General features: G+C 47.5%; 1 protein-coding gene across 1 annotated transcript in view; it reads left to right on the top strand.

Moving 5' to 3' along the window:
• LOC141161554 (aldehyde oxidase-like) overlaps positions 1–22,182 on the top strand; it is a 220,963-nt gene that overhangs the window by 97,509 nt on the left and 101,272 nt on the right. Inside the window, exon 3 of the mRNA XM_073646513.1 lies at positions 19,207–19,299. Within this exon, the coding sequence (XP_073502614.1) occupies positions 19,207–19,299 (93 nt within the window). The remainder of the gene's footprint in view (positions 1–19,206; positions 19,300–22,182) is intronic.

The raw sequence follows: 22,182 nt of genomic DNA, 5'->3' as shown, positions 1-22,182 counted from the left end.
GGTACTTGCAAAGAAGTAGCGAAAGGACTCCAACTCACAAACGGAAGTACAATGACAACGAGTAGAAGTTAGGTGCAGGTTCAGACTCTACAGTCATGGCCAAAAGTTTTGAGAATGACACCAAAATTATATTTTCACATGATCTGCTGGCCTCTGGTTTTTATTAGTGTTTGTCTGATGTTTATATCACATACAGAAATATAATTGCAATCATATTATGAGTACCAATAGGTTATATTGACAGTTAGAATGAGTTAATGCAGCAAGTCAATAATTGCAGTGTTGCCCCTTCTTCTTCAAGACCTCTGTAATTCTCCCTGGCATGCTCTCAATCAACTTTTGGACCAAATCCTAACTGATAGCAGTCAATTCTTGCATAAACGATGCTTGCATTTTGCCAGAATTTGTTTGTTTTTGTTTGTCCGCCCGTCTCTTGATGATTAACCACAAGTTCTCAATGGGATTAAGATCTGGGGAGTTTCCAGGCCATGGACCCAAAATCTCTATGTTTTGTTCCATGAGCCATTTAGTTATCACCTTTGCTTTATGGCATTGTTGGGCACCAAACTGCTCTTGGACGGTTGGGAGAAGTTGCTCTTGGAGGACATTCTGGTACCATTCTTTATTCATGGCTGTGTTTTTAGTCAAGACTGTGAGTGAGCCGATTCCCTTGGCTGAGAAGCAACCCCACACATGAATGGTTTCAGGATGCTTTACAGTTGGCATGAGACAAGACAGGTGGTAGCGCTCACCTCTTCTTCTCCAAATAAGCTGTTTTCCAGATGTCCCAAACAATCGAAAAGGGGATTCATCAGAAAAAATGACTTTGCCCCAGTCCTCAGCAGTCCACTCCCTGTACCTTTTGCAGAATATCAGTCGGTCCCTGATGTTTATTCTGGAGAGGAGTGGCTTCTTTGTTGCCCTCCTTGAAACCAGCCCTTGCTCAAAGAGTCTCCGCCTCACAGTGCGTGCAGAAGCACTCACACCAGCCTGCTGCCATTCCTGAGCAAGCTCGGCACTGCTGATAGTCCGATCCCGCAGCTGAAACAGTTTTAAGATACGGTCCTGGCGCTTGCTGGTCTTTCTTGGGCGCCCAGGAGCCTTTTTGACAACAATGGAAGCTCTCTCCTTGAAGTTCTTGATGATGCGATAGATTGTTGACTGAGGTGCAATCTTTGTAGCTGCGATACTCTTCCCTGTTAGGCCATTTTTGTGCAGTGCAATGATGGCTGCACGTGTTTCTTTAGAGATAACCATGGTTAACTGAAGAGAAACAATGATACCAAGAACCAGCCTCCTTTTAAAGTGTCCAGTGATGTCATTCTTACTTAATCATGACTGATTGATCGCCAGCCCTGTCCTCATCAACACCCACACCTGTGTTAATGGATCAATCACTAAAACAATGTTAGCTGCTCCTTTTAAGGCAGGACTGCAATGATGTTGAAATGTGTTTTGGGGGTTAAAGTTCATTTTCTGGGCAAATATTGACTTTGCAAGTACAGTAATTGCTGTTAAGCTGATCACTCTTTGACATTCAGGAGTATATGCAAATTGCCATTACAAAAAATGAAGCAGTAAACTTTGGAAAAATTACTATTTGTCTCATTCTCAATACTTTTGGCCATGACTGTACAGAAAAAGGGAGCAAACGGACATAAAGACAAAACAGGTAAGAAGCTAGGAGACAGTTCAGACTAGAACAGTTACTGCAACAAAATGCTGGAACGAGCCTAGGTGTAGAGACTCGGGGGTAACCTCTGCTTCAGAGTACACTAGGTCAGACTCACTGGACGAAGCGGGCGAGGTATCAGGTGCAGAGCATAGGAAAGTCTCTGTCCATTCGCTACCAGGTAGCACCCCGAAGGGTTCAGGAGACAACTGGAGGTCCTCCGCCTGGTCGGAGGGGTGTAGAGACTCGGGAGTAACCTCTGCTTCAGAGTACACTAGATCGGACTCACTGGATGAAGCGAGCGAGGTATCAGGTGCAGAGTATAGAAAAGTCTCTGTCCATTCGCTACCAGGTAGACAACTGGAGGTCCTCCGCCTGGTCGGAGGGGTGTAGAGACTCGGGGGTAACCTCTGCTTCGGAGTACACTAGGTCGGACTTACTGGACGAAGCGGGCGAGGTATTAGATACCGAGTGCAGGAAGTCCTCCTGTGTGGATTCTGGGTGGGCAGCAGTCTCTTCGGGCAGGAGAACTGGTGCGCTACCCACGCACATTACCCGTCGGGGCAGCTCTGGGATACTGGGAAGTGAAGCTTCAGCATGGACTTCAAGGTTGGGGTCTTTGGGAGGACAGACCCTGGCGTGACAGCTTGCCTCTACGCCTAGCACGTCTGGACTGCCTCTTGAGATTGGGAGAAGTATTCCGGAGAGCGTAGTCATCCTGTGTGGATTCTGGGTGGGCAGTAGTCTCATCGGGCAGGAGGACTAGTGCGCTACCCACACACATTACCCATCGGGGCTGCTCCGGGATATTGGGAAGTGAAGCTTCAGCAGGAGCCTTCGGGTTAGGGTCATCGAAGACCATTAGAAAGGCCACCAGAAAGAACATTATTGCCAAGGACGATAGGATCCTGAGCATCCCATAGGGGGGTGATCCACTTCAAGGCATCACCCGCTAGGTAAGACATCATGAATCCCACCTTAACCCGATCGGTGGGAAAACAAAGAGGGTAGAACTTGAAGTGTAGCATGCATTGCTCCACAAATGCACGACTCAGTCTTGGATCCCCATAGTACCGTGGCGGATCCGTAGGAACGAGTGCAGAAAGCTCCATCTGGACGGGTGCGTAATTTGACTGGAACTCAGCTTGTAGCAAAACAATAAATAAATAAATTTCTTCCAGATGCAAGTATTCGCTGAAAAAGGTCTCAAAGGGCGAAGGCCGTGGGGCTCAACGGGAACCATGGCCTGAGCATGCTGTAATGTACACGCCCGGACTGACTGGCGTGTGCGTGTTTAGTGGTTCCACTGTGCCATGAACCGGAGAGTGCCTGGAGGGGCGTAACTAAGTATCTGCTCGATCCGACCAAGGTCGCACGACGGCATACGACGCCAGTGCACCAGGGAGGAACCGAGCAGAGGGACCAGGGTCTACTCCAGGTCAGACTCTGGACACGGCCGTTGACCCACACCGGGGAATACAGGAACAGGCAGGCTAGAGCGCAGGCTGGGTAGGGTCCAGTACAGACTGGGAGATGAATTCAGAGCCGCAGATGCGGTAATCAAACAGAGTAAAGCGAAACCGCAGGTGCGGTAGACAAGGCTGAGCAGAGCGAAACCGCAGACGCGGTAGACAGGGCTGAGCAGAGCGAAACCGCAGACGCGGTAGACAGGGCTGAGCAGAGCGAAACCGCAGACGCGGTAGACAGGGCTGAGCAGAGCGAAACCGCAGACGCGGTAGACAGGGCTGAGCAGAGCGAAACCGCAGACGCGGTAGACAGGGCTGAGCAGAGCGAAACCCCAGACGCGGTAGACAGGGCTGAGCAGAGCGAAACCGCAGACGCGATAGACAGGGCTGAGCAGAGCGAAACCGCAGACGCGGTAGACAGGGCTGAGCAGAGCGAAACCGCAGACGCGGTAGACAAGGCTGAGCAGAGCGAAACCGCAGACGCGATAGACAGGGCTGAGCAGAGCGAAACCGCAGACGCGGTAGACAAGGCTGAGCAGAGCAAAACTGCAGACACGGTGGACAAAGCTGAGCAAAGCGAAACCGCAGATGCGGTGGACAAGGCTGAGCAAAGCCAAACCGCAGACGCGGTGGACAAGGCTGAGCAAAGCGAAACCGCAGGCGCGGTGGACAAGGCTGAGCAGAGCGAAACCGCAGACGTGATGGACAAGGCTGAGCAGAGCGAAACCGCAGACGCGGTGGACAAGGCTGAGATAAATCGCCGAAGAGGTAAACAAAGACAAAGCAAAGGGGACAGAGCTCTGTTCACACGGAACAGATTGGAAAAGAAAGGCAGAACCAGATACACACAAAGTACTTGCAAAGAAGTAGCGAAAGGACTCCAACTCACAAACGGAAGTACAATGACAACGAGTAGAAGTTAGGTGCAGGTTCAGACTCTACAGAAAAAGGGAGCAAACGGACATAAAGACAAAACAGGTAAGAAGCTAGGAGACAGTTCAGACAAGAACAGTTACTGCAACAAAATGCAGGAACGAGCCTAGGTAAAGCCAAGTGCTGGTTCAGACACTGCAGAAAAAGGGAACAAACGGACATAAAGACAAAACAGGTAAGAAGCTTGGAGACAGTTCAGACAAGAACAGTTACTGCAACAAAATGCAGGAACGAGCCTAGGCAAAGCCAAGTGCTGGTTCAGACACTGCAGAAAAAGGGAACAAACGGACATAAAGACAAAACAGGTAGGAAGCTAGGAGACAGTTCAGACAGGAACTGTACTGCAACAAATACAGGAGCGAGTCTGGGTATGCGGCCCCCAGAGGGCGGGACGAACAGGCTAGGAGCATGTTCAGACAGGCCTGGAAATACAGCCTCAGGAAGGCAGACAGACAGCTTGCTAGAGTACACAGACAGGACACAGTTCAGACACGGGAACTGATACCGCAAGGCAGGAAGCATAGACAGGACCTGGCACATCAGTGACAAGAAGCCAACTGACAGAACAAGATGCTCAGGCAAGGATTCCAGGGAGGAGCTGGGTTAAATACCAGGTGACAGACAGCAATAGGCTGAGGACGCATCAGGGGAGTGTCAGCAGCAGCTACAAGAAACAGGAAGTTCAGCAGGAGTTACCCTAAACAGCAAGAGCAAAGCAAAGCAGACAACATGGAAAGAAACCAGAGTGGCAGTCTGGACTGGAGATCAAGTGCGCGCTCTTGCACAGTGGGAGATGGACCACTGTGCAAGGACGCCGCCAGGTATGTTACATTAATCTACGTAAAAAAACATTCAGTGCCCTGCACAAAGCAGTAGTTCAAACATTTCCTACTGCCTGCTACAAACAAGCACTAGGCCATTTTAGCCACTATTTTGGGGTGTCAGCCTGCCTTCTGTCTTTATTAGTCCACTAAAAAAATTTTGATTGCCCTGCACAAAGCAGTAGTCCAAACATTTCCTACTGCCTGCTACAAACAAGCACCAGGCCATTTTAACCACTAGTTTGGGGTGTCAGCCTGCCTTCTGTCTGTATTAGTCCACTAAAAAAAATTGATTGCCCTGCACAAAGCAGTAGTCCAAACATTTCCTACTGCCTGCTACAAAGCAAGCACCAGGCCATTTTAACCACTATTTTGGGGTGTCAGCCTGCCCTCTGTCCGTATTAGTCCACTTAAAAAATCTTTGATTGCCCTGCACAAAGCAGTAGTCCAAACCTTTCCTACTGCCTGCTACAAAGGAAGCACCAGGCCATTTTAACCACTATTTTGGGGTGTCAGCCTGCCTTCTGTCTGTATTAGTCTACGTAAAAAATCTTTGATTGTCCTGCACAATGCAGTAGTCCAAACATTTCCTACTGCCTGCTACAAAGCATGCACCAGGCCATTTTAACCACTATTTTGGGGTGTCAGCCTGCCTTCTGTCTGTATTAGTCTACGTAAAAAAATCATTGAGTGCCCTGCACAAAGCAGTAGTTCAAACATTTCCTACTGCGTGCTACAAACAAGCACTAGGCCATTTTAACCACTATTTTGGGGTGTCAGCCTGCCCTCTGTCCGTATTAGTCCACTAAAAAAATTTCGATTGCCCTGCACAAAGCAGTAGTTCAAACATTTCCTACTGCCTGCTACAAACAAGCACCAGGCCATTTTAACCACTAGTTTGGGGTGTCAGCCTGCCTTCTGTCTGTATTAGTCTACGTAAAAAATTTTTGATTGCCCTGCACAAATCAGTAGTCAAAACATTTCCTACTGCCTGCTACAAAGCATGCACCAGGCCATTTTAACCACTATTTTGGCTGTGACAGCTAGCTTGGCTTGTGCCATCAACATCTGAAAATCTGTCAACAAAACCCAAAATGCCAAAAAAGCCTGTTGTTAAGGGATGTGGACGTGGTGATATCCGTGGTGCGCAAGAAGGCACTCAGTCTGTGTCAGGTCAGAAGAAGCTTGATGCATCCACTATGTCCCTGGAAAAAATTCCCGGTCTGGAACATAAACGTGTGTTGAAGCCAGAAGAGCGAGAGCAGATTCTGTCTTGGATAGCAGACAAGGCCTCGATGCATTTGTCTAGCAGCAACAAATCTTCCACGACCACACAGTCTACTGTGGATACACAGAAGGCTGGCCCATCCAGTCCTGAAGCTGGTTTTCCTTCCTACCGCCATTATCAGTCACAGGAGACATATGACCCAAGCTTGGCCACTCCGAGGATCTGTTTGGTACATATCCTTTTGTTGGCTTTGGCCTATCACTGTGCAGCATTGGAGAGGGACAAGAGGAGGTGGCGTACGTTGATGCTCAAGTATTTGAGGACCTACGGCCAGAAGAAACCAACTTTGCGGAACGTAATTTACTGTCTCCAGAGGTGGAGGCTGATAATGATGAGACACAGTTGCCATCAGGTCAGCCTAAAATGTCAACTGTGAATGACGATGAGATGGAAGACGAGGTGGTCCATGATGAGTCCACTGATCCGACCAGAACCATTGGCATGCGTAGCCATTGTAGCGCCGGCGTCCCTACCCTCTGCTAGGCAGGGACGCTGTTCCCCTCACCTCTCTTCTCCGTGCCCAGCGTCCTCCTCCCGCTCTGCTGGCAGTGCGCGCTCCTTCCCGGCCACTGTGCTTAGGGCGCGCGCGCGCGCTCTCCCTCCCTCTTAAAGGGGCCGCGCGCCGTCCTAAGGAGTCCCCGGCCAATGGCCGGAGGACTTCACCATATATAAGGCACCTCCTCCAAAATGGAGGTGCCCGAGCAATGTTGTTGCACTGTTCACTACTCTGCTTCAGCCCTCAGGTCCCATTGCCAGTTACCTGCCAGATACCTGCCAGATTCCTGCCAGCTTGCTGTCTTTTTCCTGCCTGATATTCTGCTACCTGCCTGCTAGCCTGAGGTCCGACGGTCTGCCTTACAACTCCTGTCAGTCTGTCTAAGGACCAGCTTGCCCGCTCACCTGGGAGCGCACATCAGCTACCTGCCTGCTTGCCTGAGGTCCGACGGTCTGCCTTCCAACTCCTGACAGTCTGTCTATGGACCAGCTTGCCCGCTCACCTGGGAGCGCACATCTGCTACCTGCCTGCTAGCCTACCTGGAGGCTCCGCCGTCACGTGCAGTGACCACCTGCCTGTCCAGTGACTCCTGCCCGCTCACCTGGGAGCGCTCATCTGCTGCCTGTCTGCTAGCCTACCTGGAGGCTCTGCCGTCACGTGCTGTGACCACCCGCCTGTCCAGTGACTTCTGCCCGCTCACCTGGGAGCGCTCATCTGCCGCCTGTCTGTTGGTCTTCCTGGAGGCTCCGCCGTCACATGCTGTGACCACCCGTTTATCCAGAGACTCTCGCCTGCTCACCTGGGAGCTCACGTCTACCATCAGCCGCCACAGGTCGTACCAACCCTTTACCCAGAGACTGCCCCACTCACTTGCCGTGACCTCCTGCCCGTTCATCCAGAGACTGCCCCGGTCACTTGCCGTGACCTCCTGCCCGTTCACCCAGAGACTGCCCCGGTCACTTGCCGTGACCTCCTGCCCGTTCATCCAGAGACTGCCCCGGTCACTTGCCGTGACCTCCTGCCCGTTCATCCAGAGACTGCCCCGGTCACTTGCCGTGACCTCCAGCCCGTACACTCAGAGACTGTCCCGGTCACCTGCTGTGACTGCCTGCCCGTCTTCCCTGGTCGCCACCCGCTCCCTTGCAAGGACTGCCCCCTTGTATAGTAGCTCAGAGGTTCCGCCTCCCAGACCCGTTACAGTTTGCTCGGGCCAATATGCCATACGGTTCCGTACCCTTGCCTCGGAGCTGGCCTGGGATAACGACGCTCTGGTATCCGTCTTCTGGGAGGGTCTGTCCGGCCGTATTAAAGATGAACTTGCCGGTCGGGACATCCCTACCACTCTCGATGACCTAATAACTCTTGCCACCCGGATTGACCTACAGTTCCAGGAGCGTGCCAAAGAGGTCACCCGTGAGAGGAGGTTACCACGTCTAGCTCCTACTTTTCAGAAACCCGTCACTCCCTCCGTCTCTACCCAGGTACACTCTCCTGAGCCTATGCAGGTCGACCAGACCAAGATGGTCAAAACCCGTCAGGACTTACGCCGTGCCGAGGGGAGCTGCTTCTACTGTGGCAGTAAGGAGCACCGGATCCGTACCTGCCCGGAGAGGTCGGGAAACGCCTGTGTCTAGGTTCGCTCAGAGAGGTCGACCTAGACAAGAATAAATCCTCTCCATCTCTGCTGTTGTCAGTCTCAATCATCTGCGGGGAGAACCGTTATTTCGAACTAGTCCAACTTGACTCTGGAGCAGCCGGGAATCTTATTTCACAGTCCCTGGTAGAGAAATACCGCATCCCCACCAAACCTCTGGCTGTACCCTTGTCTGTTGCTGCCGTGGATGGGGGTCTCTTACCACGCCCCATCCAACTCATCACCGAATCCATTACTCTGCAGGTGGGAATGCTGCATTCTGAGAGTATCTCCTTTCATGTTCTGCCTGGACTCTCCCACGCCCTCTTGCTAGGCCTACCTTGGCTCCAGAGACATGCACCCGTGCTTGACTGGCAGACCGGAGAAGTCCTTCGCTGGGGACAGGACTGCCATAAGACCTGTCTGGTTCCCGTCCATCCCGTCCGTCCTTCTCCTACCCCAGCTAATCTACCTGGACTTCCGATTCCTTATTGGTCTTATGCTGATGTCTTTAATAAAAAGGAAGCAGAGACACTACCCCCTCATAGACCATACGACTGCCCTATCGACCTGTTACCTGGTACTACTCCTCCCCGTGGGCGTATTTATCCATTATCCGCTGCTGAGACCCGGTCGATGTCCGAATATATTGAGGAGAATCTGGCCAGGGGATTCATCCGGAAATCTACCTCCCCGGCGGGAGCAGGCTTCTTTTTCGTCAAAAAGAAGGACGGCTCTCTCCGTCCCTGTATAGACTATAGAGGCCTTAACCAGATCACGGTGAAGAATAAGTACCCCCTTCCGCTCATTCCGGAGTTATTTGATCGTCTGAGGGGGGCTAGAATCTTCACCAAACTGGACTTCCGTGGGGCGTACAACCTGGTTCGTATCCGTCAGGGGGATGAATGGAAGACGGCATTCAACACCCGGGACGGCCACTATGAATATCTGGTAATGCCCTTTGGTCTCTGTAACGCTCCTGCCGTCTTTCAAGAGTTGGTCAATGACATCTTCCGGGACCTTCTCTACTCCTGCGTAGTGGTGTACCTGGACGACATCTTGGTCTTCTCTCCGGATCTCCAGACTCACCGGAGGGACGTTCGTCAGGACCTGCTCAGGCTCAGGCAGAATCACCTCTTCGCTAAATATGAGAAGTGCCTCTTTGAGCAGACCTCGCTTCCGTTTTTGGGCTACATTATTTCTCAGACCGGCCTACGAATGGATCCAGAGAAACTGTCTGCCATCGAGAAATGGCCTCGACCGGAGGGGTTGAAGGCCATTCAGCGATTCCTGGGCTTCGCTAACTACTACCGCCTCTTCATACCACACTTCTCTTCCCGGACTGCCCCAATTTCCGCGCTCACCCGTAAGGGTACTAATCCCAAAGAGTGGCCGCCCGAAGCAGAGGAGGCCTTTCTTTCCCTAAAACAGGCCTTCTCTTCCGCCCCGGTGCTGCATCGCCCGGACGGCAACAAGCAGTTCTTCCTGGAAGTTGACGCCTCCTCCTCTGGAGCCGGAGCGGTACTTACTCAAAAATCATCTTCCGGGAGAATGGTAACTTGTGGCTTCTTCTCCAAACTCTTCTCCTCTTCTGAGCGCAACTATTCCATAGGAGACCGAGAGTTATTGGCCATCAAGCTGGCGTTGGAGGAGTGGCGTTACCTACTCGAGGGGGCTCTTCACCCGGTAATAATTTACACTGACCACAAGAATTTGGCTTACCTCCAGCATGCCCAGAGACTTAACCCGCGCCAAGCCCGGTGGTCCTTGTTTTTTGCTCGCTTTGATTTTGTTCTTCATTTTCGCCCGGCTGACAAAAACGTCAAAGCAGACGCCTTGTCCCGATCCTTTCTGGTGTCCGATCTCGAGGAAGAACCTAAACATATCATCGATCCCGCCAGAGTAATGCAGGTGGCTCCCGTGAGTCTAAATCGTCTCCCTCCCGGTAAGACGTTTGTTTCAGTACCTGATCGGAAGAAGATCCTACACTGGGGCCATTCGTCTAAACTAGCTGGCCACGTCGGTCAGAAAAAGACCCTCCAGCTTATTGCCCGGCACTACTGGTGGCCTACCCTGCACAAGGACGTAATAGACTTTGTTTCTGCCTGTGTGTCCTGCGCCCGCAACAAAGTCCCGAGACACCTGCCAGCCGGTCGCCTCCTTCCGCTTCCTGTGCCTGCTGCCCCCTGGCAGCATATTGCTATGGACTTCATAACTGATCTCCCCGTCTCCGCCGGTTGTACGGTCATTTGGGTGGTCGCTGATCGCTTTTCCAAGATGGCTCACTTTATTCCCCTGCCAGCCCTCCCGTCTGCACCCGAGCTGGCTAAAGACTTTATCCGCCACATCTTCCGTCTTCATGGCCTGCCCCTCCACATCGTGTCGGATCGTGGGGTACAGTTCACCTCACGTTTCTGGAGAGCCACTTGTAAACTGCTAGACGTCACCCTGGACTTCTCTTCCGCTTACCACCCACAGTCCAATGGTCAAGTGGAGCGGATCAATCAGAACCTGACCAGTTACCTCCGGCACTTCGTTAATGCCCATCATTCAGACTGGGTGGATCTCCTACCATGGGCCGAGTTCTCTTATAACAATCACGAGAGCGAATCCTCCTCCAAATCCCCGTTTTTTGTAGTCTTCGGTCAGCATCCTCGGATTCCTTTTCCTGTCTCCACCTCTGTGGACAACCCGGCTGCGGAATCTCTCGTTAGCAAATTTTCCTCCATTTGGGAGAGTACCCGATCCGCACTCCTTCAGTCGTCCGAACGGATGAAAAGACACGCTGACAAAAAACGCCTGGATCCTCCACAATTTCGTCCTGGAGATACAGTCTGGCTCTCATCTAAATATGTCCGACTCAAGATACCTTCTTACAAGTTAGGGCCTCGGTTCATCGGTCCTCTGGAGGTCATCAGTCAGATCAACCCGGTGGCCTATAAATTGAAACTCCCGGCCAACTTACGGATCCCTAACTCCTTCCATGTATCTCTCCTCAAACCTGTGGTACTTAACTCTTTTTCCAAGTCTACAGGTACGCCTCCTGCTCCGGTTTCTGCTGAGTTCGAGTTTGAGGTAGAGAACATTCTTGCCACCAAAAGGGTAAGAGGAAAGACCTTTTTTCTAGTAAATTGGAAGGGGTTTGGTCCTGAGGAGAGAACGTGGGAGCCCCGGGAGAACATCCATGCCCCTCTTATCCTAGCTAAATTTCTGTCTGGCCTAAAAAAGGGGGGGCCTAAAGGGGGGGGTACTGTAGCGCCGGCGTCCCTGCCCTCTGCTAGGCAGGGACGCTGTTCCCCTCACCTCTCTGCTCCGTGCCCGGCGTCCTCCTCCCGCTCTGCTGGCAGCGCGCGCTCCTTCCCGGCCACTGTGCTTAGGGCGCGCGCGCTCTCCCTCCCTCTTAAAGGGGCCGCGCGCGCCGTCCTAAGGAGTCCCCGGCCAATGGCCGGAGGACTTCACCATATATAAGGCACCTCCTCCAAAATGGAGGTGCCCGAGCAATGTTGTTGCACTGTTCACTACTCTGCTTCAGCCCTCAGGTCCCGTTGCCAGTTACCTGCCAGATAAATGCCAGATTCCTGCCAGCTTGCTGTCTTTTTCCTGCCTGATATTCTGCTACCTGCCTGCTAGCCTGAGGTCCGACGGTCTGCCTTACAAATCCTGTCAGTCTGTCTAAGGACCAGCTTGCCCGCTCACCTGGGAGCGCACATCAGCTACCTGCCTGCTTGCCTGGAGTCCGACGGTCTGCCTTCCAACTCCTGACAGTCTGTCTATGGACCAGCTTGCCCGCTCACCTGGGAGTGCACATCTGCTACCTGCCTGCTAGCCTACCTGGAGGCTCCGCCGTCACGTGCAGTGACCACCTGCCTGTCCAGTGACTCCTGCCCGCTCACCTGGGAGCGCTCATCTGCTGCCTGTCTGCTAGCCTACCTGGAGGCTCTGCCGTCACGTGCTGTGACCACCCGCCTGTCCAGTGACTTCTGCCCGCTCACCTGGGAGCGCTCATCTGCCGCCTGTCTGTTGGTCTTCCTGGAGGCTCCGCCGTCACATGCTGTGACCACCCGTTTATCCAGAGACTCTCGCCTGCTCACCTGGGAGCTCACGTCTACCATCAGCCGCCACAGGTCGTACCAACCCTTTACCCAGAGACTGCCCCGGTCACTTGCCGTGACCTCCTGCCCGTTCATCCAGAGACTGCCCCGGTCACTTGCCGTGACTTCCTGCCCGTTCACCCAGAGACTGCCCCGGTCACTTGCCGTGACCTCCTGCCCGTTCATCCAGAGACTGCCCCGGTCACTTGCCGTGACCTCCTGCCCGTTCATCCAGAGACTGCCCCGGTCACTTGCCGTGACCTCCAGCCCGTACACTCAGAGACTGTCCCGGTCACCTACTGTGACTGCCTGCCCGTCTTCCCTGGTCGCCACCCGCTCCATTACAAGGACTGCCCCCTTGTATAGTAGCTCAGAGGTTCCGCCTCCCAGACCCATTACAGCCATGACAGCAACACAGAGGAAGATGGATATGTAGCACCAATACAGGCACCAAGGGGTCGTGGTTTGCCCAGAGTGTGAAAAGGGTCAACTGTTCCCAAGACCACCCCCGTTGTGCGCCAAGTCAGGGCAAGGGGGCGTTCAGCTGCTGTGTGGAATTTTTTTTCTTAAAGTCCTTCAGGGAAAAACAGTAGTCTGTAGCATCTGCCATACCAAGTTGAGCAGAGGCCAGGGCAAAGGCAACCTAAGCACCACCAGTATGCGAAACCACATGGCAGCCAAGCACCCCAGAAAGTGGGCAGAACACCAGGGCACCAAATCTGCGTCTGCGGGTCAAACCAATGCCGTGTCGCCTGGGCTATGTCCTTCAGAATCAGCTGTTCAGGAAGCAGGCACTCATACCTTCTGCACACAAGCTGCGGTTGCTCAAGCACAAAAAACATCAACCACATCCACTTTCTTGTCCCAGCAAAGTATCCAATTGTCCATGCCTGAGAGCTTGGAAAGAAAGCATAAATACCCAGCCATGCACCCACAGGCACAAATACTAAACTCGCAGATTGCCAAATTGCTAGCTGTGAAGATGTTGCCGTTCAGGCTTGTGGGAACACAGTCTTTCCGTGATCTCTTGGCTGTGACTGCCCCACGATACAGTGTTCCCAGCCGCCACTATTTTGCCCGGTGTACCGTTCCTGCGTTACACAAGCACGTGTTAAACAATCTGAACCATGCTCTCACCAACGCCGTAACCGGGAAGGTCCACTTAACAACAGACACCTGGACAAGTTGTTGTGGACAGGGACGATACATTTCTGTCATGGCACACTGGGTGAACTTGAGAAGGTGCATCGTATTAGTGCCCATTTCGGCCATTCCTCTACCGCTTTTGCTGCTCTTACAGCGCTGTAAAAGCTCTTGAATTTGCCAAGTCACCGACTCATTTGTGACTTGCCCACGCGGTGGAACTCCACCTATCATATGTTGGCAAGGATACACATAACAACTGTTGAGTGGGTGTGGATCGCTGACATTTGTGAGGTTCTTGAGAACTTTGAGTACTGTACCAACCTCGTGAGCGGTGATCAAGCTATTATCAGTGTAACCATTCCGCTGCTGTGTCTCTTGTAGCAATCACTGCAGAATCTCAAAGAGGAAGCTTTGAGTGCCCAGCATGTTGGTATGGAGCCAGATTTCCCAATGGGTGTTACTACCCAGCCTAGCCAATATTCTGAGGCAACAATGGGTGATGAGGAGGAAGATGAGGAGGATGATGAGGGAGAGGACTTGTTTTTCTATGCTACCGAGGGGACTCGTAATGCTACAGAGGGGACACCAAACCCAAGATTCATGTCTGTCCTGCCTGGAAGGGCTGGAGAAGAGGAGTTGGAGGAGGAGGAGGAGGCCAGTCAGCGTGAGGAGAGGATGTTTCTACTGTTGGGGACATAGAACATTTGCCTTTTTCAGCTTGGCCCACATGGCACAGTTCATGTGTAAGTGTCTGTGGCAAGACCCTCGCGTGATACACATTTTATCCAACAACCTATACTGGTTGGCCACCTTTCTCTATCCACGGTACAAGGAGAAATTTCCTTCTCTCCTTTTGGAGTCACCAAAGAGTTTTACAATGGAATCGTTCAAGAGGACCGTTGTAGATCAGTTGCTGAAAACATCACCCTCAGACAATACTGGTGGCAGAGGTACCGACTCTTTTCAACACCAAAGGATAATGGGGAAGGACACGAACACCAGCTCCAACAGAGGTGGGGGGAAAATGTGCACAAATTGGGCAATTTTCAATAAACCAGCACAACAGCAAGGGCTATCTGTGCCTGTAACAATGCCAAGGAGGGATAAGTTGCAGAACATGGTCAAGGGATACTTAAGTGACCACACGTGCGTCCTTTCTGACACTTCAGTTCCCTTTAATTATTGGGTGTCTAAGTTGAACACTTGGCCCGACCTATCCTTATATGCCTTGGAGGTGCTGGCCTGCCCAGCTGCTAGTGTGGTGTCTGAGCGTGGTTTCAGTTCCGCTGGGGCAATCATCACTGACAGGCGCACATGCATCTCCACGGAAAATGCAGACAGAGTTACTCTAATTAAATTCAACAAGGACTGGATATCTCCACAGTTTGTAATCCCTACTGATGACCGCAAACCAACTGCTGTTAACATCACCCCCTTCCCATAAAGAAAACGTTTCATTCCTTCGTTAACCATGACTCAGCCCAGAGGGCTAATTTTTAGAAACCCTATGCACATTGTGCAGTGGACAAACCAGGACAGTATTCCTACTTCAAAGAAAATGACGGCACTTCCACTACAAGAAATAGGTGTGAACAGGTGCTTACTAAGAGCAGCTAACTCCATATATAGTGAACAAATAAAGTAGCACACTGTAACACTGAGTATGTAGATATGAAATATGAAATATGAATAGCATAACTGCTGTAGAAAATAGAAATAAATGAAAACATTTTTGAAAATTTTTTTTAGCGCATGAAATATGAAATATGAATAGCATTACTGCTGTAAAATAAATGAGAAATCTTAGCACATAAATTGGCCAATTCATGTGTACCTGACAGCCGCGGTAAGGCGTTTCACGTTGTCAGGACCTAACCATGTGAATACCTCTCTAAGAGACCTCCGTCTGCTTATGTGGTTTTAAATGCATCAGGATCTGACTTTCCCACACATAAGCAGACGGAGGTCTCTTAGAGAGGTATTCACATGGTTAGGTCCTGACAACAAGAAACGCCTTACCGCGGCTGTCAGGTACACATGAATTGCCAATTTATGCGCTAAGATTTCTCATTTATTTTACAGCAGTAATGCTATTCATATTTTATACTTCATATTTACAAGCGCTAAAAAAAGTTTTAACATTTTTTTTCATTTATTTCTATTTTCTACAGCAGTTATGCTATTCATATTTCATATTTCATATCTACATACTCAGTGTTACAGTGTGCTACTTTATTTGTTCATTATATATGGAGGTAGCTGCTCTTAGTAAGCACCTGTTCACACCTATTTCTTGTAGTGGAAGTGCCGTCATTTTCTTTGTTACTAGATTTAAGCTTTGACTGAGCACTCCACCCCCATGCCGCAGGTGGTTTTAAATGCATCAGGATCTGACTTTCCCACACATAAGCAGACGGAGGTCTCTTAGAGAGGTATTCACATGGTTAGGTCCTGACAACGAGAAACGCCTTACCGCGGCTGTCAGGTACACATGAATTGCCAATTTATGCGCTAAGATTTCTCATTTATTTTACAGCAGTAATGTTATTCATATTTCATACTTCATATTTACATGCGCTAAAAAAAAATTTTCAAAAAAATTTTCATTTATTTCTATTTTCTACAGCAGTTATGCTATTCATATTTCATATTTCATATCTACATACTCAGTGTTACAGTGTGCTACTTTATTTGTTCAGTATTCCTACTTCAGCCTAACTACTATTTGTGATTGGAGGCGCTTGTGATGATGGCTTTCTGCTTCAACCAAGGCTCAGCCCAGAGGGCTAATTTTTAGAAATCCTATGCACATTGTGCAGTGGACAAACCAGGACAGTATTCCAACTCCAGCCTAACTGCTATTTGTGATTGGAGGCCCTTGTGATGATGGCTTCCTGCGTCAACCATGACTCAGCCCAGAGGACTAATTTTTAGAAACCCTATGCACATTGTGCAGTGGACAAATCTAATATTTGTCATTGGAGGCCCTTGTCACAGGATGTGCCACATTGTGACTGAGATAGGGGATACATATTCAATAGAAATTTACACTGACTGTTGATGACCGAATGATGGCCCTCTGAAAACTTGTATTGAGGGCCACAATTACTACAGTACTCCATCGTACATAATGTTTGACAAGGAAGGCCATTGTCATGGAATCTCCCTGCACCTATGACACAGCCCCCAGGAGTAATTTTTGGAAATACGATGCTGCACATTCTGCACTGGAGCAAGTAGTACAGTATAAAGAAGTCTTCTCTTCCTATATAATTGGTGGAATATTGACAATCAAAATCTCTGAGCCATTTGGAGAAGCTTTTCCAACCCATCCTGGAGGGGGCCGCCATATATCCTTTGTCTTTTGACTTGCACAAGTGATATATTTGATATTGCATTTTTGGCCTGTTACATGCAATTTAGGTTAGGCTTGGTAGTTGTTCTTGTGTGTTTGTAAAAGTGGCATAACACTGCGACAAACTTATTCCCAGAAACCATATGTGAGTCAGAAATGCATGCAGGCACATTCTACAGGCTCTTCCCATTCAGTTTCATCACTTTCCCATCCGTTTCAGCCTTTTCTTCAGGCCCCCAGAACCCTTTGTAGGGTCCAGCAGAAAATGACTCGCATTTCCCATTGACTTACATTGTACTCGCTGTTCGGCGTGAATACACAATTATTACAAATTACTTGTTACGAGTATAGCGAATACAACTTACTCTATGTATAATACTCACTCTGTGTGACTGCAGACTTATGAGTCCCCCCAGTGCATGCACTGTTCACTGTGGGGATTCGCCGGTTTCAAACCCTCGACCGGAGGGTATGTATGAGTTATACATACCACCGGCCAGTGGGCATGGCCTTGCTCTCCATACAGTTGTATTGAGCGAGGCCACGTCTTCTAGTCGGACACACCCACTGGCCGTCCGCATCATTAGATGGGGAGTGGCCTCGTTCTATACAAGTGTATGGAGCGAGGCGACACCGATTGCCCGGGGGTCTGAAACCTGCAAATCCCTGCGCTGGGGGAATTCATAAGTCTGCAGTCAAAATTTCACCAAAATTTTGATAATTTCACAAATTTCATTACCTAAATTTACCGCTAACATGAAGTACAATATGTCTCAAAAAAACAGTCTCAGAATCACTGGGATACATTGAAGCGTTCTAGAGTTGTTAGCTCATAAATTGACACTGATCAGAATTTAAAAAATTGGCCTGGTCAGGAAAGTGAAAACAGGCTCAGGCGCGAAAGGCCTCCTAATGAATCAGGCACCTTGCACTCTATCATGTCCCCTCATCAAGACCAGCATGAAAAACTTGATGAATTGGGGCCTTTATGTTTTCAAAAGAAATGTTAGTCGATTCTTCCTGCCCAAACATGGACTATTAAAGATAAACTTTATTTGAAAAGCCAGTCGAGGGCTATAGGAATGGATGTGAATAGTCCGGTGCCACCCTTAGTCAGTTTCGCCCCGTATTGCTTCAGGTGATTGACAGGTATCTCCCATGTGAGTAGCGCAGGGAAAGGCTGATTCAGAGCACCCCTATTCAGGACTCTCCCTTCAGTCCCTGGCTGGATCTTCAAACTATGTTTCCTCTGAAACGCCGTAGCGTTTCTCTATAAAAGCATATACTGTAGGTCCGCAATCATGCAGCCATGCTTTCATTCACGCTGCCTATGGATGAGCAGCATAAATCAACTGACAGGTTCACTTTAAAGGGAATCTGTTAGCAGTTTTTTTCTATTAAATCAGAGAGTAGCATAATAATAGGGCAAGTGAGCCTGATTCCAAGGATGTATCACTTAGTAGACTGGGTGCAGCAGTTGTGATAATCAGAGTTTTTAGATTCAGCATTAAGCAGAGCTCAGAAAGCTGACCAGGCTCCCTATGTACATAGTCTATTGACAGTGAGCTGCTTATCAAAGGAGAAGACGTGATCGGACGAGGGCTCATGCGCTGCTGTAGTCCAGCAGTTGTTATCGCCTAGTGATAAAGACTTCATTGTAAGTAAACAACAGCACACAGCCAAAAAGTGACACATTGTTGAATTCAGTGTCTCAGCTGCTACCTCATGCTGTTTTTAGATTACATAGAAAAAAACTCTTGACAGATTCCCTTTAAGCATTGAACAGTGATGACAATGTCTTCTATGGACGCTTTTTCGTAAATTATTATATTTGTTTTGTTTTTTACATATATTATATTGTTCTAAGACTTTGCATGCTGTGTGCATAAAGCGTAGATCTTAAAAATGTAAAAGTATAGGTAGATAAATGATCAGAATTTATCAAACAAGGACAATCATCCTGAAACAGCTAGCACAATGATCATCTGATTGTTGAGGTTCTACATAACGCTACATGTATATCCAAACTTCCCCCTGCAGTAAGTTTTGAGCTACATGACTTTGGTGTGGCTCTCTGCAGTGGCTAATTCATTGGACAACCCTTTTTAACCGCACAAAATAAAAAGGTTAACTCTGTACAGAAAAGTTTTTGTGCTTATACACGTGAAAAAAGGAAACATAAAAAGCTTACATAGGAAAGTATACAGCTGCAACAAAACTACTTAGAAACTGAAATAGCATCACAATTGCAATGTTACAATGAGGCTTAAAATGACAAATGTCTTATATGTTTATTTTCTTATAGGTCCTCCGGTCAATCTAGTGGGATCATTTTATCCAGTTATCATCTCTCCATCGAGAATCACAGAGCTCAGCATTGTAAATTTTGCAGAAAAAGGTAAAAAAAAAAAAAAAACAATAGAAAAGTATTTTATTTTTATTTTTATTTTAAAAAAGACTAAATGTGTTCTTGGTTCTTAGATTTTTTTAATGTCATCTTTTTGCATTTACACAGTCTTGGTGTGTCTTTGAATATTTGATTAATTTCATATAGGATTCTATATAAATCAATAAAAGAAAGCCACCAGATCTTCTATTCTCCTGTTCATTAAACAAAAAGAACCACAAAGCCCTGCAATCTTCAGTTGTCTTACATTTACATACATGGGTAATAAATTTCAGCTTGGTGAAGCCATAAATTAATGAACTTTGACAGATTTACGTCTTTAAATTTTTCTTCATGGAACAATCGGCCCCCACAGGCTGGGCCTAAGGCTTTGTGTGAACCCTTAGCAGCATTTCTTTGCAATAAGATTGCTGAGATGGTTTTAGAAAATGTAACATTTCAAGATGTATGAAGATTAGGTATCTAGAAAACATTTAAATACATTTCTGACTAGATAAAAATCAGGTTCTGTAATGATAACATGCACATTACAACAGGTGGTAAAGAAATGGGAGGCAGCCATGAAATAAGTCAACGGGAACAAACTCCTGATCCTCCGCCACTTAATACTAAGTTATATTTAATATTATTGGACAACACAGCATGATACACATTTGGTAAACAGATTGCAAAGAGTAGGTACAGGAATAAGGATGTTTTGGTGGAAATGGTGGCTACTACCTTGTGGCTATGGGATCGGCTACATTTGGATGAAATAATATTTTGTTTGATACATGAGAAAACAAAAGTAATGCAATCCTAGCTAAATCATGAATCAATCTCCTTTTATTTGGGAATAGTTTAAAGTTTTTGCCCTGGACTCAATTTTTATTAAATTACTTTATAGTCTGATGTTATGTGAATTAGTAAGATACCTTATCAACCATTTCTGTACCACCTATAGACTTTAAATGTACGGGCAGTTAACAATTTACTCTGCACTGATGTTTTAAAATGTCAGTGTAGATAATGCTGTTTATATGAGATTGCGAACGAATGTAGTGTGCAGTTGGTTGTCAGACACAGCCAGACTCCCCATAGACAAGGTACAGAGGGCTTATCACTGACTCAACAGTATAGGAAGTGCTTCTGGCGCTTCTTCCACTGGACCCAGTGATCTTGTGATCGCTGGGTGTAGGGAGAGAGCAATAGCTGTTCGGTCCTAGGAGACCCATGCAGGAGGCTGAATTTCCCCTGTAACTGGGGTTAATATATCAGCCATAGTTACAGGGGAAATCAGCAATGAAATTAATGTTATAATATGTTAAAATGCCCCACCATCCCCTCCCATCAAAGATCTTTTAAGACCTTATGGAGGCAAATTGTGTGAAATAAATGAAAAAAAATAAATTAATAAGAAAAGCAAGAAAAAAAATTAATAAATAAAACAAAATTTAAAAAAAATAACAGTCAGTCTGAATACCTTTTTCTAGCACTACCCCTGTCAAAAAAAAAATGTCCCAGATATAAAAATAATTTACACGAAAGAGGAATGCACTTTAAAATGTTTTTAGCAGTCTTTTGTGATCGTAAAAAAAATGTAAAATAAATCTGAAAAATAAGCAAGTATTTCCTATTTTTCTTTAGCTTTTTTTCACAATATCAGCATAAATAGAAAATGACATAAAAATTAAGCATTATGTAGCAGATACTTGAGCAGATGAAGCACTTTTTCTCACTGCGAATGTGAACTGTCCTAATGCTGTGAGCAACTGCTCTATAAATTGCCTTTCTACATGAGGTCATTTATGAGAACAAATAAATAGAGGGAAGGTCCAAACATGGGAACATTTTGTGCATGCATGATATATGGCTTGTGATCAGCCTTCTTACCAGAATAAGTATCGTAACTAAGCGCCATGTGACCTGTAACAACAGCGCATCAGTGAGGATGTAATAAATAAGGTATATTAATCAAAATATTATAACACTAGGTCTATGAAGTGATTTAAAAAAAGTCGTTTCAAACTACCACTTAAAGCTGTAAGTTCAGCAAAAAGGTTTGATGCTATTTAAATCTCATATATGCCTGAATTTGAAGCCTGCTATATTTTACACTATATACCGCAGTGGTCTCCACCTTGTAAATCTTCAGATGTCGCCACCGAATATGTAGTCTCAAAACAACTGGGGAGTGACAAGTTGGGGATCATTTAAAGGGGAATTCTCATGTTATTAAAGTGGTTTAGTAAGTTAGAAAGCATGACAATAAGCAAGTTTACAATTGACTTGCTTTTTCTATCTGCTTTCATTCTTCCGCTGTGAGAGTTTTTCTCTTACATGGTATACAGCTTGCTGGCAAGGAGATCGACCACCAGAGCCTTGCTGAGTATATGCAGTAGTTACATTCCAGCTGTATAGGAAATTGGATGCTCAACTGTGTAAATAGTTGCTCTGGAGTAAAAGCTATATCAAAAATGGAAGAAAACTCCGGCACTCAATCAGAGATGCTGAATAAGTATTTTTATTTAGACATGAATTTCAAACCCCCCCAAAAAAAAGCAGATACATAAATCTCAAGGTTTTGGCCTGAAATGGCCTTTTTCAAGGTATCTGAAAATATAAATAAAATAGTACATAAGGAGAAAATCATAAATGTATACAACAACAACGTGTAATCATGTAAAAAATGCCAACATTTAATACATGAGAGAAATAAGCTACAACTTATAGAAGAATATATGATTACATGATCCCAATCACATAGGTATAGCCATTACTGTTATGTAAAGGCAATCATATGAGGGATGCATAGTTACTATCCACTTATTGCATAACCATGGATGGAGTCTATCCCTAACTATAATGAGCCAACCAGAAGAGTAGGCATAGTTC

Source organism: Phyllobates terribilis, unplaced genomic scaffold (assembly GCF_046119375.1).
Source record: "Phyllobates terribilis strain yellow unplaced genomic scaffold, ASM4611937v1 Scaffold_9__5_contigs__length_417890890, whole genome shotgun sequence".
In the NCBI taxonomy this organism is placed as follows: domain Eukaryota; kingdom Metazoa; phylum Chordata; class Amphibia; order Anura; family Dendrobatidae; genus Phyllobates; species Phyllobates terribilis.
The sequence above is the reverse complement of the archived record's forward strand: the minus strand, read 5'-3'. Positions and strand labels throughout refer to the sequence as shown.